Source organism: Marmota marmota, unplaced genomic scaffold, assembly GCF_001458135.2.
Source record: "Marmota marmota marmota unplaced genomic scaffold, marMar, whole genome shotgun sequence".
Classification (NCBI taxonomy): Eukaryota; Metazoa; Chordata; class Mammalia; order Rodentia; family Sciuridae; genus Marmota; species Marmota marmota.
The window spans coordinates 170,777-190,122 of NW_026000001.1; the positions used below are offsets into that span (position 1 = coordinate 170,777).

The window sequence follows — 19,346 nt, forward strand, 5'->3', positions numbered from 1 at the left end:
GTCAACCGAACCCCCGGGATGGGGAGGGGCCTCTGAATCCTGGGGCGGGCGGGGCAAAGATACTCTGGGGGGAGGGGCGTGGCTTCTAGCCGCTCCGAGATGGACAGGGCGGAGCTTGGAGAGGGGGTGACACTTGGTGACTGAAAGGGGTTTGGGCGAGAGCTTGTAAACGGTGAGGCATAGGGATCCGGCCTGGGGGTGGGGTTCAGGTCGTAGAAGGGTGGTGCCTCATGGTCTGAGACCCCTGCCTGTGTTGTTCTCATAGCCCTGGCCGAGATCCTAAGCGTGAAGGACATCAGTGGCCGGAAGCTTTTCTACGTCCATTATATTGACTGTGAGTTCTGGGCCTGGGTGAGGTGGGGCTGCAGGGTAGTGTGTGGGGCAACCTCTGGCATTCCTTCCTGAGCCATTCCCACTGCTGCAGTCAACAAACGTCTGGATGAATGGGTGACCCACGAGCGTCTGGACCTAAAGAAGATCCAGTTCCCCAAGAAAGAGGCCAAGACCCCCACCAAGAACGGACTTCCTGGGTCCCGCCCCGGCTCTCCGGAGAGAGAGGTGGTGAGTAGGTCCCTGCTTCACCTTTTCTCTCCTGCCTCCTCCTTCTCTCATCTCTTGGCCTTAGGGGCTCCTGGATGGGCAGGAGGCAGCACCCTTCCTCCTTGACTTCAACTTGCAAAGAATGGGGGCCAAATTGCAGATGTAGCTTCCAGAGTCCAGGGACTATTCTTGTGTCCTTGAGAAGGCAGAGGGTGGGGTTTGATCACTCTATGCTGAGGGGCCCTTCCCCTTTGCCATCCCACCACCATACCCACCCCAGAGGAAGACCCTGGACCTATTTCTACAGCCGGCCTCCGCCCAGGCCAGCGGGAAGACCTTGCCAATCCCGGTCCAGATCACACTCCGCTTCAACCTGCCCAAGGAGCGGGAGGCCATTCCCGGTGGCGAGCCCGACCAGCCGCTCTCCTCCAGCTCCTGCCTGCAACCCAACCACCGCTCAACGGTACCCTCAGCAATTCCAGGGACCTTGCTTTCTTCTCAGGTCCCACCTTCTCTACCTTCTGACCCACCTTTCTTGGTTTCTCTCTGCAGAAACGGAAGGTGGAGGTGGTTTCCCCAGCAACTCCAGTGCCCAGCGAGACAGCCCCAGCTTCAGTTTTTCCCCAGGTGAGCCCCCACTTCATCTTTTCTCTTCCTTTCTGATCTCTGGCAGCTTCCTTTAGGCTTATCTCACAATCACTCATACTATTCCTACCATCTCATCTGCAGAATGGATCCGCCCGTAGGGCAGTGGCAGCTCAGCCCGGACGGAAGCGAAAATCGAATTGCTTGGGCACTGATGAGGTGGGTCTGTGGAGCAGCACAAGAGGGAAGATAGGTGAAAAGGAGGGGATATACAGAGTGGAGAGTTTAGTCAGCAACTAGTTTAAAATTTAATACAAGGGCTGGGGCTGTAGCTCAGTGCCTTGCATGTGAGGCACTGGGTTTGATCCTTAGCACCACATAAAAATAAACAAAGGCTTGCTCTCCATCTACAGCTACAAAAGAAAGATTTAATGAGTTGTCATATACTACCAGAGAAATGAAAAGCCGCGCTCCTTTTGTGTACAATGGACCAAAATGCATTCTGTCGTTACGTACAATTAGAATATATTTTTTTTAAAAAGTGCTGTGGCTTTGTGGTAGTGCACTTGGCTGGCATGTGTGAGACACTGGGTTCAGTTTTCAGCACTACATATAAATAACAACCGAAAAAATACTTAAAAAAAAAAAAAAAAGTAAATAAATGAGGAGGGCTGGGGTTGTGGTAGAGTGCTTGCCCGGCACATGTGAGGCACTGGGTTTCTCAGTACCACATGAAAAATAAATAACTGGGAGTGGGGGCAGGCACAGTGGCACACGCCTGTAATCCCAGCAGCTGGAAGGCTGAGCAATTCAGTGAAACCTGTCTCTAAATAAAATACAAAATGGGGCTGGGAATATGGCTCAGTGGTTGAGTGCCCCGAGTTCAATCCCTGGCAAAAACTCTCCCCAATAAACAAATAAATAAAGCAAGCAAAGGTCAATTAATTAAAAAAATATATATTATTAAAAAAAAAAAAAGTAAATGAGGGGTGATGCATAGTGATGGTGGGATTAGGAGCCAGGTAGAACATTGCTCATATTAGTCACTGAGTGACCTTTTTCAATTATCAGTTTCTTAGTTTTGGTTTTGTATTTGGGAAAGTGGGGATTATGGCTTTCCTCATAATGTTGTTATTAGGCTTGAAAGAGGAAGTGTGTGGCAGGGCTGTGAGCTATAGTGTCCTGTTGAGTCATCTCGTAAACCTGTCATCTTCCACTGGTCCTGGGCAGGACTCCCAGGACAGCTCAGATGGAATACCATCGGCACCTCGCATGACTGGCAGCCTGGTGTCTGATCGAAGCCACGACGACATTGTCACCCGGATGAAGAACATTGAGTGCATCGAACTGGGCCGGCACCGCCTGAAGCCGTGGTACTTCTCCCCGTACCCACAGGAACTTACCACTCTACCTGTCCTTTACCTGTGCGAGTTCTGCCTCAAGTATGGACGTAGCCTCAAGTGTCTGCAGCGTCACTTGGTAAGAGGGGTCCAAGGAAACTGCCCTCTCAGTGGCCCAACACCTTGCCCTTGCCCCTGATCATCTTCTCTTCCTCAGACCAAGTGTGACCTACGACACCCTCCAGGCAATGAGATTTACCGCAAGGGTACCATCTCCTTTTTCGAGATTGATGGACGGAAGAATAAGGTCAGTGGCTGGGGGCAGTGGAAGCAGCTTCCTTTCATTTTTCATGCTCAGGAAAACCGACCAGTCTGGCCAACAGAATATTTCAGCCTGTTTTAATTGAATTCTTACTGTAGGGCAGGTGCTGGGGGAAACATAGATGACCAGAAATAAGAGAAAATCTCTTGCTCTAAGAGCCCATGGCCCATGGCAAACACAGATTTGCCAGCAGCTACTTAGTTCCCAATGTGAAAAGTTATCATGAAACACAAGGTGGGTTAGCAGGGTCCAAAATGCTTCATAGAGATGACCTTGGAGCCCTGACATGAAGGGGAAAGTGGGTAAGAGAATCCAAGTAGTGAGGTTCTGAGGGGAGGCACATCCCTACAGGGATAGCATGTGTTGACAGGCAAAAGCCACTCTGGTTAAAAGGCAGAGGAAAGGGGCTGGGATTATAGCTAAGTGGCAGAGCACTTGCCTCACATGTGTGAAGCACTGGTTCAATCCTCAGCACCACATAAAAATAAATAAATAAATAATAAAGGTATAGTGTCCATCAGCAACTAAAAAAAAAAAAAGGCAGAGGAAAGGGAATGAGGCGAGGCTTTCAGAAGGGACAGAGCTTAAGTGACAGGAACAAGACCAGTGGGGTGGCATGAGGGGTCACAACAGGTTTAAGTCTGCACGGGGGAAGAAAGAAATCTGGAGATTGTTGAGACTCACCTGGTGGGGGAGCTGTGGCTGGGGTGCAAAGCAGGTGGTTAAACAGCTAGGTGAATCTCCACTGAAAGTGAAGTTGAAGCAGCAAGATCCATAAGTTGTTGGTAAAACCCCTAAGACCACTTTTTGATTAAATGTCAGGATTCCTTATCTCTGCCACAGAAGAGTAAGTCAGTTCCCAACAGGTGTGTGTTAAGGTTAGTGTGCAGGTTAGTGTATTAAGGTTTTGATGGCCAGGTTCCCAAGACTTGCCACATGGGCATAGTTTCTCTCATTAACCTTGGTTCATGTCTGATTTCATGGAGACATGTCACTGTTGACAGTTTTTAAGTAGAGCAGGGTACAGTGGAGGCCCCCAAGTCAAGCTTAGGTGGAAGAGGAACAGGGAGCAGGGGGAATCTGTCTAGCTTGCCAGAGAGGCAGATGCCAGCATGGAGCCAGTACACAGGCTCCTGGACACCGAGTAGCCCTGCCTAAGCAGCAAGGAGGGCCTGACTGGTGGAGTGGGTTAGGCCCCAGGGAATGATTTTTATCACCCATCTGCCTGGAACATAGCACAGAAAAGTTCTCCAGAAGGGTGACAGGTTTTTCCTTTGCAGAGTTACTCCCAGAATCTGTGTCTTTTGGCCAAGTGTTTCCTCGATCATAAGACACTGTACTATGACACGGACCCCTTCCTCTTCTATGTCATGACGGAGTATGACTGCAAGGGCTTCCACATTGTGGGCTACTTCTCCAAGGTCAGCACTTACCCTTGCTATCTCACAGCTCTGCCCTGAGCCAGGTCCCTCCCCTCACTCCTGCTTCTCTGGAATAGGAAAAGGAGTCCACAGAAGACTACAATGTGGCTTGCATCCTGACCCTGCCTCCCTACCAGCGCCGGGGCTACGGCAAGCTGCTGATTGAGTTCAGTGAGTATGTGTGCTGCCCGGTTGGGGCTGGGGCTGGGGCTGGGGCTGCAGGCAGGCCCAGACCTATTATCAGTGCACCTCAGTGGTGCCTCACCTGCAGATGTGCCAGATTGTTGTGATTCTCAACCCTGGCTGTGCAGCCCCGTCACCAGGAAAGCCAGCCAGAAATAAAGGTGGGACTCTACCAAGGTCCTCTCCCTTCTCAGGGTAACTGCCCTGCTTTTTGGAGTAGGTTCTCAGCTTCCACTGTTCCTGGGCTAAGATTCCAAGTACCAGCCCTCTTTCCCAAATCTGTTTCATCTGCTCCTACTCAGGGCCCTGGGAAACGTAGTGAGCTCCTGTTGCTCATCTGTCTGGGTTTGTGCTACCATACAAGTTGTTAGGCAAGAACTAGAAGTTAATATCCCCAGGTGTCCAATGAGCCTCAAAGGCAGTAGGTATTTAAGAACTGGTTAACTCACCAAACTGATGTAACCACAGACTTGAGCCCTGCTCCTTTATTCCTTTAGGTCAGTTCCTTAAAGCCCAGAAAGAACTATGCTCCTCTTTATACATAGGCTCTTCAATATCCCCAACCTTGAGATCAACTTCCCCCACTCCCATTCCATTCACCTCACCACTCTCAGAACTCTTGGGAAAACCAAGTTCTGACTTGGAAGACAGGGAGGAAGCCTTAGGTTCTTTGCCAGGTGAAGACAAAGACTTTGACCTGACCAAGGTCATGGTCTATCTAAAAAATTTTATTGGTTGATAGTACCAAGATGGGGTCATGTTCTCAGGAAACACTCAGCCTGGCAGAACAAATGGATCCTTAAGGAAACTCAGTAAATACTTCTGTGGAGATGGGATGTGGACAAGGTATTTATTTCTGACTAGCAGGGCAAGAGAAACATCATTGCAGGCAGCTCAAAGGGTGGGTGGATGTTCACTGGGGAGGATGTTCCCTGTAGTTGCAGAGGTGAGTATAGCCTCCAGGGACTCCCATCAGGACTCTGCATGCAGTGTGGACCCAGCAGAGTTGAGTAGGAATCCAAGTGTGCCCTCTTTCCCTTATTGTTTTCTCTCTCTGGACACCAGCCTCTTTGTCCTTTTTGCCATAGGGTGGTTGGTTAAAGTCACAAGAGATTGGGCAAGAAGATAAGGCTAGCCAGTAAAGATGTAGCAAGGGCAGGAAAGGCTAAGATCTGTTTTGAGGCCAATTATAGCTGAAGGCGAGGGAGGGCTTCTATAAAATAGCAGATACTCCAGGACCTTGACAGGAGAATGTAAACTCAGCTGCAGAGATGTGAGGCCACTCTACTCTGATTGAGGGTCTTGCCAAGGCCCTCAGTCAGGATAAGTAAGAAGGAAAGGGCCACTTCAGAGGTCAGCTACCTTGCTCCAAGGAATGACCTCTCTTGGGCTTGAAAAGTCCTTGCATCTTAATGCCACCCAGCCAAGCCAAACTGGCATTAGAACTGCTCACACTCCCAAGGTCACAGCTAAGGATCTGAGTGCATGGAGAGTTCAGGCATCTTTAGGCCTGGGTCAGAGATGAGGGTGTCTCTTAGTTCCTTGCAGACCAAAAAAGACTTGGATGATAAAGGAAAACCAATGGCTCTTTCTTCCCTCCCATAAGCCATTTTTTCTGCATTTCCCCTACCCATAAGCCTGCACTGGCTCCTGAGCACCCCTCTACTATAGCTGCTCTCAGTGCCCTTAGCCACAGATGAAGGTAAATACTCAGACCTTTAAGAGGGAATTGAGGGACAGCAGAGATAACTATAGGTAGCTTGACTCTGCAGTCTGTGTTCTTATATATTGTTTGTGTGGATTTGTGACCACTTACCATCCTCTCCTGCTCCAATGCTTTAGGCTATGAACTCTCTAAAGTGGAAGGGAAGACAGGAACCCCAGAGAAGCCCCTCTCAGATCTTGGCCTCCTGTCCTATCGAAGTTACTGGTCCCAGACTATATTGGAGATCCTGATGGGGCTGAAGTCAGAAAGTGGGGAGAGGCCACAGATCACCATCAAGTGAGCTGGGCTCTGCCTACCTGGGGGTGCATGGCATGGCTTATCTGTTTCTGGGGAGAGATGGAAACCCTCAGAGGATCTGACCTTTACCCTCCCACAGTGAGATCAGTGAAATCACAAGCATCAAGAAAGAGGATGTTATCTCTACCCTACAGTATCTCAACCTCATCAACTACTACAAGGTAGGGGGTGTGCTGGGGCGGACAGGTGAGTAGGGTGCTCAGGGCAGGACTTGCATAGGCTGACCACCCGCTGGACCCATCTCCTACCCAGGGCCAGTACATCCTCACTCTGTCAGAAGACATCGTGGATGGGCATGAACGGGCTATGCTCAAGCGACTCCTTCGAATTGATTCCAAGTGTCTGCACTTCACTCCAAAGGACTGGAGCAAGAGAGGAAAGTGGTGACCAGGCACTACCCATACCAGTGCCAACAGAACTGGGGCTGAAAGCCCATTCTACCCCCACTGGGGATCTGAAGAGGCATGCTAAGGGAGACAAGACTGAGGACAGCTCCAAGAGGGGATAGGCCTGGGAGGGGTCAGCTGATGGACAGCACCAATGTGAGCTCAAGGCTCAGGACAACTCCAAGGTCAGCTGGCTACAGGCCCAGGCCTGCTCTGAACCAGGGACCAGAGCCAGGCAGTTGTGTACAGTGAGATGGGGGTGGGGGCACTGTACAGAGGGCTGGTGATTGTAAAAATTCCTTTTGTAAAGTAGGAGCTGGGGGTGTGGTGGGTACTGGCTGCAAAAAATTCTGACCTTTCTTGCCCCCAGCAATAAATTGTTTCTATAGGCCAGAGCCACTAGAGGTTCTTGTGGGAATGGGACCCATGCTGGGGTAGGGGCACCAAGGTACCCAAAGACTCACAGGTACTGTGAAGAGCTCATTTATTGGGATGATGGAATCGCAGGCTCCAAAGTGAAGAGCCGGTTTACTGGTTTGAAGGAAATCAGTGGCTTTCAATTTCAAGCTCTGGTTTTCAGTCCTCAGGCACCTGTGCGTGAATCTGCAACAGGAGTCACCTCTACTATAGAGTTTCTAATATAGTGGCCAGGTGGGGAGGGACGAATGATACCCACTTCTAGAAAAGCCAGTGGTGGGGAAGCCATGCTTCCCACACTGCCCAGTCAAATTCTCCAGGGCCAGGCTCCATTGGCCCTATAATGCTTCCCAGCCCTAAATCTCCAAATCCCCCAAGGGCAAGACTGGGGCTGGGGTAAACAAGAAGAGGAGGGTGTACTCACCGCTTCAGCGAGGCTGGGCCAAGCGAGGGCCCCAAGCACTTTGGCATCCGGGCCAGGGGCGGTCTCCAGACCCCACAAGGTGAAGCTGCTGAAGCTGCCAGTGGCTCCGATAAAGCGGTCCTGGGAAAGGGGCAAGGCTAAACATTCGGGACGCGGCTCCTGCCCGTACCCCCTGCAACCCTGTCCCCGCGCTTACGAATTCTCGCTCCAGCGACTCTGGGGCTTCCACCAGCTCCTGCTCATCTTCCTCGCCGTCACTCTCTGAGCTCCCGGAGAAGTCCTGCTTCCCTTTCAGCCTCTCTCCCCTGTCCTCCGTCACCATCACGTATCCCGTGAAGCCGGGCGGCACCGCCGCCTCCTCGCCCCGTAGGCTGCGGCCCCGAAATGACACCTGGAGTCCTGCAGAAGGGAAGCACGGGACCAGGGTCAAGACCTCCCCGCCACCTCCGCGGGACCCCGCTGCCCGGGCGCAGAGGCTGCCGGGAACGCGGTCCAGCTGCGAGGCTCACCGTCGGGGCCCTGGCGGACGGCGGGCGTGAAGAAACGCCCCACGGGTGCGGGCCCATTCACCAGGACCTCGCAGGGCAGGAGGTGCAGCGTGGCTGGGGTCGCGTCGCACAGCGTGAAGGGGCGCAGGTGGATGCGTTCCTTCTCCACCACCGCCTCGCCGCGGCATTCCATTCTCCGGCGCCGCTTGGGGCCGAGGGCAAAGCTGGCGCGGGAAGCGCGCGGGGCCTGTCGGGAGGCGGGGTACGGTCGGCGCGGAGCCTCACGGGAAGCGTAGTTCTTCCCCTTTGCAAGTCCTGCCTCCCAGCGGGAAATCATTGGTCTGCGCGCATAAAACTTGCAGAAATCACTCCAAAATCATGTCTGAACACTGGCAAAATATGAACATTATCCAAATCACAAAAATTATGAAATTCCCTCTTTCTTTTATAATATGGTGACTTATTTGCGGGGGGAAGGGTGCTAGGATACTGCGCTTAGTGAACATAGGGGTGCTCTACTACTGAGCTGCTTCCCTGGTCCTTTTTATTTATTTGGAGACAGGGTCTAGCTAGCCTTGAACTTGTGATCCTCCTGCCTCAGCTCCTGAATAGCTGGGCTTATGGGTGTGTGATACGGTGCTCAGATGATTATTTTTTAAAGTACAATGCTAGACTCCAGCTAGTTTTCTTTCCTTCTACTTAAGATTTGTGAGGCTATCCCATCATATGGGATAGCCTCACTTGTTTTTGGGGGGTTCTTTTTGGTTTTGGGGATTGAACCCAGGGGCCACATCCCCAGCCCTTTTAAAAATATATATTTTTAAGTGTTGATGGATCCTTATTTATTTTTATGTGGTTCTGAGAATCAAACCCAGTGCCTCACACATGCTAGGCAAGGGCTCTACCACTGAGCTCTCCCCAGCCCTTTTTATAGTTTACATTTTATTTTGAGATAGAGTCTAGCTAAACTGCTGAGGGTGGCTTTAAACTTGCAATCTTCCTGCCTCGGACTCTGGGATTACTGGCAGGCGCGACTGTGCTTGGCTTGAGTTAGCCCCACTAGTGTCAACATCCAATCCGAAGAAAAGCCCCTGCTTCCTTCAGCCCTTCCCCAAATCACTGAATAGAAACACATCGCATATGTCCTTCCTAACATCCTGAGGCATATGCCTTAAAAAGTATATTGTGCTAGGAATGTACTGTCAAATTACCATTTTTGTGCTTTTTCTATTTTTGGTGCTGGGAATGAAACCCAGGGCCTCATGTATGCCGAGCAAGATCCTACCATTCAGCTACACATCTCTAGCCTCCAAATTACTGTTTTTAAAGTCACTTGAAATAATTCTTTCTGTGATTATACCACCAGCTGGATCCTTAGTTAGGATCACTAGTTTCATTTTGCTTTTGACTTTGAAAGATAGTTGTTTAAAATTTCACTTTTGTTTTATAAATACATGATTATTTACATGCTTTTGAAGTCAAATCTTCAAAGTAATATATATTCAAAGGAAATTAGTGGCATTCCTTGTTCCATCTTTTTTTCTCCTCCCATAAGTAATCTTTTAAAATATTTAGTTTTTCTTCCCATTATTCACTTTTTAGTTTTTAATTTTTTTTTTAGTTGTAGTTGGACACAATACATTTTATTTATTTATTTATTTATATGTGGTGCTGAGGATCAAACCCAGGGCCTCACACGTGCCATTCGAGTGCTCTAACACTGTGCCACAACCCCAGTTCCAATTATTTACTGTTTTAAATTGTTAATAACTTTGTGTATATTGGATTCACCTTCCTAATATTCTGTTGAAGATTTTTGCACTTATGCTCACAGAGAAATCAATCTGTAGTTTTCCCTTCTTGTAAGGTCTTTATCTCGTTTGGGGATTAAGGGCATGTTGGCCTCATACAATGGGTTAGGAAGTATTTCCTCTGCTTCTAGTTCCTGGAAGAGATTGTAAAGAATTGTCATTTCTTTCTTACAAATTTTGTTTTGTTTTAAATATTTATTATTTTTAGTTGTGGTTGGACCCAATATCTTTTATTTTTTATGTGGTGCTGAGGATTGAACCCAGGGCCTCACACATACTAGGTGAGCGCTCTACCACTGAGCCTCAACCTCAGCCCTTGTTTTGTTGTTTACCAGGAGAATTTACCAGGGAAACCACTGGGTCTTCCTTCTTTTTTGGAAGGTTATTAATTATTAATTCAATTCTTTAACAGATATACACCTATTCAAATAATATATTTCTCTTGTGTAAGTTTTGGTACTTTGTGTTGCTCAAAGAATTGATCCACATCATTTATCAAATTCACAATCATGGAATTGTTTATTTAACGTCCTTTTAATTGTCCATGAGATCCATAACAGTGACCCCTCTTCAATTTCCAATATTAGTAATTTGGATCTTCCCCCCTTTTTTAAACTGATTAGTTCAACTAGAGATTTTTTTTTCAATTTTAGCGATGTTTATAGAACAAATTTTCAGTTTTATGGATTTTTCTGTTTATTTCCTAAAGTCTGTGAAGTGCATATCCAAAAGCATGTGCTTAGCATGTGTCCTAGGTGTGATCCCTAGTGCTGCAGAAAATAAATAAGCATCTTATAGGGAGCTGTTTTGTGACTATAGAAATAACTTGTTCCTCATCGTACTTTTGCCTACTTATCTGATCATTCACTGATGATTCTTGCCTGAAACATTTATTGCTGATGGTGATTTTCTACTTCCATCATTCCTCCTACAATTATTAGCTGATGTTTGAGAGTTGTCCCTTCTCCCTCATTTATTTATTCAACTACTTATTTGTGGGACTGAGAGTATAGCTCAATGGTAGAGCACATGCCTAGCATGTATGAGGCCCTAATATGGCCAAAAAGTAAAAAAAAAAAAAAAAAAAAAAAAGAATTGCTTATTCACATCAACATGGTTATGTGGATATTTACCCATTGGTTTTCATTTACTAGTGTCATTTTTTTGTTGTTGTTGTTGCTCAGTTTGACCATTGAGAGGTCCTTCAATTTTGCTGCCCTTGTACATTCAACATGCCCCCTAATTTAAAAATAAATTATAGACATATAATTCATATACCATAAAATTATCCCTATTAAACTGTAAAATGTTGGGGCTGGGGTTGTGGCTCAGCAGTAGAGCACTTGCCTAACGTGTGTGAGGCCCTGGGTTTGCTCCTCAGCACCACATATAAATAAATAAATACAACAAAAGTATTGTGTTAAACTAAAACTAAAAACAAAAAAAAAAAAATTTAACTGTAAAACATAATAATTTTAGTGTATTCACAAGATTGTGAAATCATCACAAATTCCAAAATATTTTCATTGCTCCAAGGGGAAATGTCATTCATTACCATTTACATACCCCATCCTCTGGCAACCATTACTTTACTTTCCATCTTTATGGATTTGCGTGTTCTGGACGTTTCATATAAATGGAATCCTATTGCATGTGACCTGTTGTGTCTGGCTTCTTTGGTCACTTAGCATAATGTTTTAAGGATCCACATGAGATCTATCGGTATGTTAATATTTTTCTTTTGCAGTACTGGGGGTTTAACCCAGGGGCGCTCTATTGCTGAGCTATCTCCCCAGCCCTTTTTATTTATTTTGAGACAGGGTCTCACTAAGTTGCCTAGGCTGGCCTTGAACTTGTGATCCTCCCACCTCAGCTTCGATAGTAGCTGGGATTAAAAGAGTATGCCAACCACACCTGATTCTTTTATTCTATTTTGTGGTTATGAATGATGTTATAATGTATAGATACACCACATTTTGTTTACCCATTAATCCACTGATGGTACTTTGAGTTGTGCTATTTTTAAATGTTTGTGTCTCTCCAAAATTCATGTTAAAATATAATCCCCAGTGCAGCAGTATTAACAGGTGGGGCCTTTAAGAGATGATCAGGCCTTGAGGGATCTGCCCTCATGAATGCAATTAGAAACTTTACAGAAGGGCTGGAGTGAACTAATCAGGCCTCATTTTGCCCTTCTGTTTTGTGCTATGTGAAGTCAGAGTAGCAAGGCACCAACTTGGAAGTAGAGACCAGGCCCCATTAGCCATGAACCTGCTGGCACCTTGATCTTGAACTTCCAGCCTCCAGAAGTGCAAGAAATAAATTTCAGCTGGCTTGGTGGCATGTGCCTTTTATCCAGTGACTTGGGAGATTGAGGCAAGAGGATCACAAGTTTGAGGCCAGCCTGGGCAACTTCTTCAAATTTAAAAAAATTAAAAATTAAAGAGCTGTGTATGTAGCTCGGTGGTAAGAGTGCCCTGGGTTCAATCCCTACTACTTAAAATGCAAAAACAAAAATAAATTTTAATTGTTGATTAATTACCCACTGTATGGTATTTTGTAATAGCAGCATAAATGAACTGAGACTTGCTTTAGCCACTTGTAGCTATTATGAAAGATACTATCATCAATATTTATGTACAAGGTTTTGTGTGAATGTGTTTCCAATAATTTGGGGTAGTACCTAGGAGTGTGTATTAGTCAGTAAGGGGTGCCATAGCAAAATACCACAGACTGGTGGCTTAAAACACAGGAACTTATTTTTTCACAATTCTGGAGATTAGACATTCAGATGAAGCTGCCGTCAGGGTGGGTTTCTGGTGAGGCCTCTCTTCCTGGCTGGTAGATGGCCACCTTTGTTAGAGTCTGTAAACAAGTCAAAATAACACCTGGCATTTTGCCAGGGGAATGTTAGAGTTCGTAAACAAGTCTGGATGGTGCCTGGCAAAATGCCAGAGGGAGTGGCTTGAGAAGTAACAAAAGAGAGCCATTAAGTGTAGAGATTCCTTATTGGTTGACTGATGTATCTAGTTTATGCTAATTAGATAAGCTGTGTGGAATGTATAAATACTGCTCCTGTCCTGCAATAAACGGCTCCTACTCCTGCTGTATCAATGTACACAAGTTGTTCGTCCCCCCCCTGATTATTCTGCTGCAGCCGGACTGCGGTAGATGGTGGCCCGTTACGGGGAGCCCCGGGACACTCGGGGGTAAGTGACGAAAAAAGCTGCCCGTCCATAGATAGGACGGGAGCAAATCTGCTCGTCCCTAGGCAGATAGGGCGAGAGGAAAAATGACCATTTCGAGAAAATGGAGAAGATTGATACAGTATGTTTGTATCTTGTTTTGTCTCAGTGTATTGTATTGTCTTTGTGATGAAAATATGGAAGGGATGAGAAGTAAATTTCTAAGGGAAGAAGGCACCCCAGTGGAACCAAGAATAGTTAGGGCATGTGTTGATAAGAGCCCAGGAACTCTAGTCAGAAAGAAAAAGAAAGTTCAGAAGAAGAAAGATTATCAGGAAAAAAGTTGCAGCAAAAGGCTATTACTGAATACTTTTCATTACCGGAGGGTGCGTGAATCGGTGCTGCGGCTGCCACGTGTGCGAGCTGGTCACAGCGCAGCAAGGATTTTCCAAGAGGCGGCGGCGACTGGCCCTTCCCCGCCTCCTGGCCCGGGAGCTGGCTCTTCCACTGCCGCGAGCCCAAATCTAGACCTGACCTGGAGGCACAGTCTCGCAGGCTCCCTGTGCCCAGTAGCAGTTTGAGTCTGGGACACTGCCCAGGGCCATCTGGGGCTGCCCAGGACACTACAGCCGGCAAAAGACGCTACTGGTGTCCCTGATGTTTGGTCATTTTCAATGCCAATAACTAAGCTACAATGGTTCTCCCACACCTGGAAGCTGATGAGTAATGAGCACTATTAATGCTTATTTCAAATGCAAAAAAACCTTGAGATAATGTACTAAATTGTTCAGAAGGTTGTTTTCTTAGTAGAATGCTACAGGATTTTCTTTAGCCATCCGGAGTTCCTGCCTTCGTCCCAGTGCCGGTAAAGACCAAGGTGGAAGAATTTCCAGTGTTGCTGAAAACCGGACGAGACTTCGGCTGAGAAACAGACGAGACTTCGGATCAAGCTAGCTGCCTGCAGAACTTACCTGGACTGTGATTTAAGCTAGCTGCCTGCAGAACTTACCTGGACTGTGATTTACCTGGACTGTGAGTTAATCTATTGAGACACTGCTTTACCTGGACTGAGACAACAAACTGTAATGTACAACAAATTGTTACTCGGTATTTTTGCTAACGGTGTCATTGCTGGTATAATTTTTCCAAGGGCTTCTTGCATGGAGCCATCGATTGGCTTGGTATTGTGGCATTTTGTATCCTCCCTTTCTGTTTGTAGCAGGTTATTTATGGTGTTTCTGTAAAAACCACTATGGTCGTTATTTAAATTAAACAAAAGGGGGAAATGTTAGAGTCTGTAAACAAGTCAAAATAACACCTGGCATTTTGCCAGGGGAATGTTAGAGTTCGTAAACAAGTCTGGATGGTGCCTGGCAAAATGCCAGAGGGAGTGGCTTGAGAAGTAACAAAAGAGAGCCATTAAGTGTAGAGATTCCTTATTGGTTGACTGATGTATCTAGTTTATGCTAATTAGATAAGCTGTGTGGAATGTATAAATACTGCTCCTGTCCTGCAATAAACGGCTCCTACTCCTGCTGTATCAATGTACACAAGTTGTTCGTCACCCCCCGGTTATTTTGCTGCCTAACAAACTGCGGCACACCTTCTCGCTATACTCTTATATGGTCTTCTCTATGTGGTGAGAAGGAGTTCTCTGCTGCCTCTTCCTCTTATTCTAAGGACACCATCTTATTTAATTTGGGTCCCATCCTTAATGACTCCACAATATAGTCACATTGTGGTTTAGGGCTTTGACATGGTTTTGGGGGTGGAGGGACATAATTCAGTCTAAACAGAGTAGAACACCTGGTATGTAAAAAGTTTATGTTTACATTTTTAAAGAACCACCAAATGGTTTTTCTCCAAAGTAGTTGCATTATTTCAACATTGCCACCAGCGATGAGTAGGGAGGGGTTCCAGTTGGTCCAGATCTACTGTCTTTTGAATTACAGCCATTCTAGCAGTTGTGAGGTGGTGTGCCATGGTGGTTTTATCTTGAGTTTCCCTGATGACTAAGGATTTTTTTTTCCAGTACTGGGATTAAACCCAGGGGCACTCTACTAATGAACTGCATCCCTAGTTCTTTTTATTTTTTATTTTGAGATGTAGTATTGCTAAGTTGCCCAGGCTAGCCTCAAATTTGTAATCTTCCTACCTCAGCCTCCTGAGTAGCGGGATTATGGGCGTGTACCTCTGTGCTCAGCATGACTAATGATTTTGCACATCTTTTAATGTACATTTTTAATGACATTTGTACATCTTTGAAGAAATGTCTATTCAAATAATTTGCTGTTTTATTGAGTAATTTGTTTTTTTATTGTTGAATATTAAATTTTTTTATACTTTCTGGATATCAGACTGTTATCATTACCAATTTTTTTTTCCATTCTGGGGTTGCCTTGTTACCCTGTTAATAGTGTCCTTTGATGCACAATTTTTAAAAATTTGATGAAATATAATTCACCTAGTTTTGTGGCTTATGCTTTTCAAGTCAGGTCTAAGACACCATTGCTAAATCCAAGGTCCTAAAAATCTACCCCATCTTTTCTTCTAAGAATGTTATATTTGCTCCTACCCTTAGATCTTTGATTCATTGTGAATTAATTTTTTCATGCTGTGTGAAGTAAGGTCCAGCTTCATTCTTTTGAACATGATTATCCAATTGTCCTAGTCCTATTAATGAGACTGTTCTTCCACCATTGAATGACCTTGACATACTTGTCAAAAGTCAGCTGTCCACATGTTTCTTTCTGGGTTTCCAATTTTATTCCATTGGTTTATATGCCAGTCTTCCACTAGCAGCACTATTTTGATGACTATAGCTTTGTAGTAAGTTTTGAAATCAGAAAGTGTGAGTTCTTTCTTTTTATAGATTTCATTTTTTAGAGTAGTTTTAGTTTGACAGCAAAATTGAACAGAAGATACATAGGTTTCCTGTAGGCCTCTGCCCTCACACAGATAGTTCTTTTTTTAAAAAAAAAAAAAACATATTTTTTAAGAGAGAGAGAGAGAGAATTTTTAATATTTATTTTTCAGTTTTCGGCAGACACAACATCTTTATTTTATTTTTATGTGGTGCTGAGGATCGAACCCAGTGCCCGGCGCATGCCAGGCAAGCGCATTACCGCTTGAGCCACATCCTCAACCCCCAGATAGTTCTTTTCCCACTTTCAACCTCCCACCCAAGCCAGGGCTGTAGTCACCCCAAACTTGGGAGCAGGGGAGTTCCCACAATGGAGTGGTTCAAATCATCCTGAGAGGAGGCCCGTGGGATTCCAAAGAAAGGAGCTCTAAACATCAGCCTGACCAGTTCACAGCACTGATCGGGGGAACCTGGAGGGCTGCAGGATATCCTTGAGAAGATGGAAGGAAACTGGAGTGTGCCACTGAGGCCTGCCCTACACAGACAGCAGGGTGTGGAGTGCATGAGGATTTAAGAAACTGGGCTCAGGGCCAGGGCTAGTTTCTTTCAGTGTTTTGGGCAACAACCTAGACATTTTTCTCAGTGCTTGGGAATGTCCAGGCTCTGGCTTAGGCTCAAGCCTGCTGGGAAAATTGTGCAACTGGCACTGTATTTCTCAATCAGATAGGAGAACAAGTAGGGAAAACTGAGGGAATCTACAGATACATTTGTTAATAAGTAGTGGACTTACATTGCCTCATCATTATCACCCAATGTCCATAGTTTATCTTCTGAGTTCACTCTTTTTTTGGGTGGGTACCGGGATTGAACTCAGGGGCACTCGACCACTGAGCCACATCCCCAGCCCTTTTTTGTATTTTATTAAGAGACAGGGTCTCACTGAGTTGCTTAGTGCCTCACTTTTGCTGAGACAGGCTTTGAACTCACGATCCTCAGCCTCAGCCTCCTAAGCTGCTGGGATTACAAGCATGAGCCACTGAGCCCTGCTTGAGTTCACTCTTGGTGGTGTACCTTCTATTTGAGTTTTGACAAATATATGACAGATGTATCCAGACAGCTTTCTGTCCCTACAATTGCTTGAAATAACCAGTTTATTAGTATAATTTATTTTGGAAGCTTTCAGTCCAGGACTGGTTGGTCCTTTTCCTGTGTGCCTGTGGCAAGGCAGCACGTCATGGTAGAAGCACCTGGCAAGAGCAAAACTGCTTGCCTCATAGCCAGAACACTGGGAAAAAAACATTTTCTTTTTTTTAATATTTATTTTTTAGTTATAGGTGGACACAATGTCTTTATTTTATATTTATGTGGTGCTGAGGATTGAACCGAGTGCCTCATGCATGCTAGGCGAGCGGTCTACCTCTGAGCCACAATTCCAGCTGAAAGACATTTTCAAAAGATGAAGCTGATAAAAGACTGTTTTTTTTTAGAATTTTTTTAATATTTATTTTTCAATTCTCGGCGGACACAACATCTTTGTTAGTATGTGGTGCTGAGGATCGAACCCGGGCCGCACGCATGCCAGGCGAGCGCGCTACCGCTTGAGCCACATCCCCAGCCCCTGATAAAAGACTGTTGTCCAAGCCAGTCATGGTGATGCATACCTGTAATCCCAGCAGCTTGGGAGGCTGAGGCAGGAGGATCGTGAGTTCAAAGCCAGCCTCAGCAAAAGTGAGGTGCTAAGCAACTCAGTGAGACCCTGTCTCTAAAATAAAATATGAAATAGGCCTGGGAATGTGGCTCAGTGGTCACATACCTGAGTTCAATCCCCAGTACCAAAAAAAAAAAAAAAAAAAAGACTGTTGTCCAAAATATACAAGAACTCAGAAAACGTAGCAATAAGAAGACAAAGAGCCCAATTTAAAAAATGGGCAAAAAGCTTGATGACCCTCACCAAAGAAGTTCTACAGTTGATGCCAAGTAAGCAGATGAAAAGATGTTCAACATCATGTGGCATTTAGGGACTTGCAAACAAAAGCAATCAGATACCACCATACACCAATAGGATATCCACAATCCAAAACACTGACAACATCAAATGCTGGTAAGAATGTGAAGCAAGAGGAACCCTTACTCTTTGCTCTAGGAATGAAAAATGACACAGCCACTTTGGAAGATAGTTTGGAGACTTTTTACAAAACTAAACATACTTCTGCCCTATGATCCACCAATTACATTCCTTGATATTTACCCAAATGAGATGCAAACATATCTACATAAAAACTTGCAGGTGGATGTTTATATTACTTTTATTCATATTTTCCCAAACTTGGTAGCAACCAGATGTCTTTCTGTAAATGAATGTATAAACTGATGCATCCATATATCGGAATATTATTCAGTGCTGAAAAGAAATAAGCTATCTAGCCATGAAAAGGCATGGCTCAACCTACCTAAAATGCATAGTATTAGTAAAAGAAGCCAATCTGAAAAGGCTACATGCTGTATGATTCCAACAATGTGACAGTTGTGAAGAGACAAAACCGTGGAGACAATAAAAGGATCAGTGATTGCCAGCAGAAAGGGGAAGGAGGGGTGAATAGGGGAAACAAACAGGATTTTTAGGGAAGTGAAACTACACTGAAAGATACTATAATCCTCTTGACAGTGTTCTTTTGCAAAGACACGCACACACACACACACACACACACGTATTATATATATTTAGATAGATAGATCAAACCCAGGGCATCACACATGCTAGGCAAGCATTCAACCACTGAGTTACATCCCCTGCCCAAGATTTTGGTTTTAATGAAGTTCAGATTCTCAGTTGTTTCCTTCATATTATCATGACTTTGATGTTCTATCTAGTGTCTTCTAGATACCCAAGGTCATCTTTTCCTATATTCTCTTCTATAGTTTTGCCCTTTACATTTAGGTTTATGATCTATTTTAGTTGATTCCTGTGGGGGTATAAGGTCTGTATCTAGATACATTTTCTGCATGCTCAGCACATTTTGTTGAAAAGACCATCTTTGCTCCATTTGTACTGCCTTTACCCCTTTGTTAATGGTCACTTGGCTCTACTTATGTAGCTCTATTGCTAGGTCCTCTATTCTGGTCCATTGATCTATTTGATTACTATATAATAGGTTTTGAAGTTGGGTAATGCCAGTCCTCCAACTTATTTAATATTATGTTATCTATTTTGGGGGTCTTTTACATCTCTGTATAAAATTTATAGAGTTAATTTATCAATATAAAAATAATAACTTTCTGGAATTTTGATTGATATTGCATTGGAACTGTAAACCCAGATGGGAAGAGCTGACATCTTTTTTTTTTTTTTTTTTTTTAA

The 19,346-nt window shown here is 45.1% G+C and overlaps 3 protein-coding genes across 5 annotated transcripts in view; 1 reads left to right on the top strand and 2 right to left on the bottom strand.

Moving 5' to 3' along the window:
* Window positions 1-89: 89 nt before the first annotated feature.
* Kat5 (lysine acetyltransferase 5) lies at window positions 90-7,195 on the top strand. Of its 3 annotated transcripts, XM_048807649.1 has the most exons (13): window positions 91-172; window positions 266-334; window positions 425-561; window positions 848-1,003; window positions 1,093-1,167; window positions 1,270-1,344; window positions 2,356-2,604; window positions 2,683-2,772; window positions 4,068-4,208; window positions 4,286-4,379; window positions 6,234-6,393; window positions 6,494-6,575; window positions 6,667-7,195. In XM_048807649.1, the coding sequence occupies exons 7-13, from the start codon at window positions 2,398-2,400 to the stop codon at window positions 6,799-6,801; spliced, it is 909 nt and encodes a 302-aa protein (XP_048663606.1). In that variant the 5' UTR covers window positions 91-172; window positions 266-334; window positions 425-561; window positions 848-1,003; window positions 1,093-1,167; window positions 1,270-1,344; window positions 2,356-2,397; the 3' UTR covers window positions 6,802-7,195. The 3 variants fall into 3 exon arrangements, with proteins under 3 accessions (XP_048663608.1, XP_048663606.1, XP_048663607.1); XM_048807650.1 differs by lacking the exon at window positions 848-1,003; XM_048807651.1 differs by lacking the exons at window positions 848-1,003; window positions 6,234-6,393 and having other exon boundaries at window positions 90-172.
* A 72-nt stretch (window positions 7,196-7,267) lies between these two features.
* On the bottom strand, window positions 7,268-8,391 carry Rnaseh2c (ribonuclease H2 subunit C). Its single transcript, XM_015503115.2, has 4 exons — window positions 8,151-8,391; window positions 7,838-8,040; window positions 7,642-7,761; window positions 7,268-7,403 (listed from the first exon to the last, which is right to left on the bottom strand). Exons 1-4 carry the CDS (start codon window positions 8,320-8,322, stop codon window positions 7,377-7,379), a joined length of 522 nt encoding a protein of 173 aa, XP_015358601.1. The 5' UTR covers window positions 8,323-8,391; the 3' UTR covers window positions 7,268-7,376.
* A 9,133-nt stretch (window positions 8,392-17,524) lies between these two features.
* Window positions 17,525-19,346, bottom strand: part of Ap5b1 (adaptor related protein complex 5 subunit beta 1) — a 10,143-nt gene continuing 8,321 nt past the window's right edge. Inside the window, exon 3 of the transcript XR_007349277.1 lies at window positions 17,525-17,606. The gene's annotated coding sequence lies outside the window, so the exon portion shown is untranslated. The remainder of the gene's footprint in view (window positions 17,607-19,346) is intronic.

Bases quoted from the DNA above. Each gene is read 5' to 3' on its own strand.
- Kat5 (XM_048807649.1), top strand. From the start codon at position 2,398: ATGACTGGCAGCCTGGTGTCTGATCGAAGCCACGACGACATTGTCACC. The intron at 2,773-4,067 runs GTCAGTGGCTGG...TTTCCTTTGCAG, and splicing joins TTGATGGACGGAAGAATAAG to AGTTACTCCCAGAATCTGTG. The intron at 6,576-6,666 runs GTAGGGGGTGTG...TCTCCTACCCAG, and splicing joins ACCTCATCAACTACTACAAG to GGCCAGTACATCCTCACTCT.
- Rnaseh2c (XM_015503115.2), bottom strand. From the start codon at position 8,322: ATGGAATGCCGCGGCGAGGCGGTGGTGGAGAAGGAACGCATCCACCTG. The intron at 8,041-8,150 runs GTGAGCCTCGCA...TCCCTTCTGCAG, and splicing joins CGTCCGCCAGGGCCCCGACG to GACTCCAGGTGTCATTTCGG. The intron at 7,762-7,837 runs GTAAGCGCGGGG...CCCCTTTCCCAG, and splicing joins AGTCGCTGGAGCGAGAATTC to GACCGCTTTATCGGAGCCAC.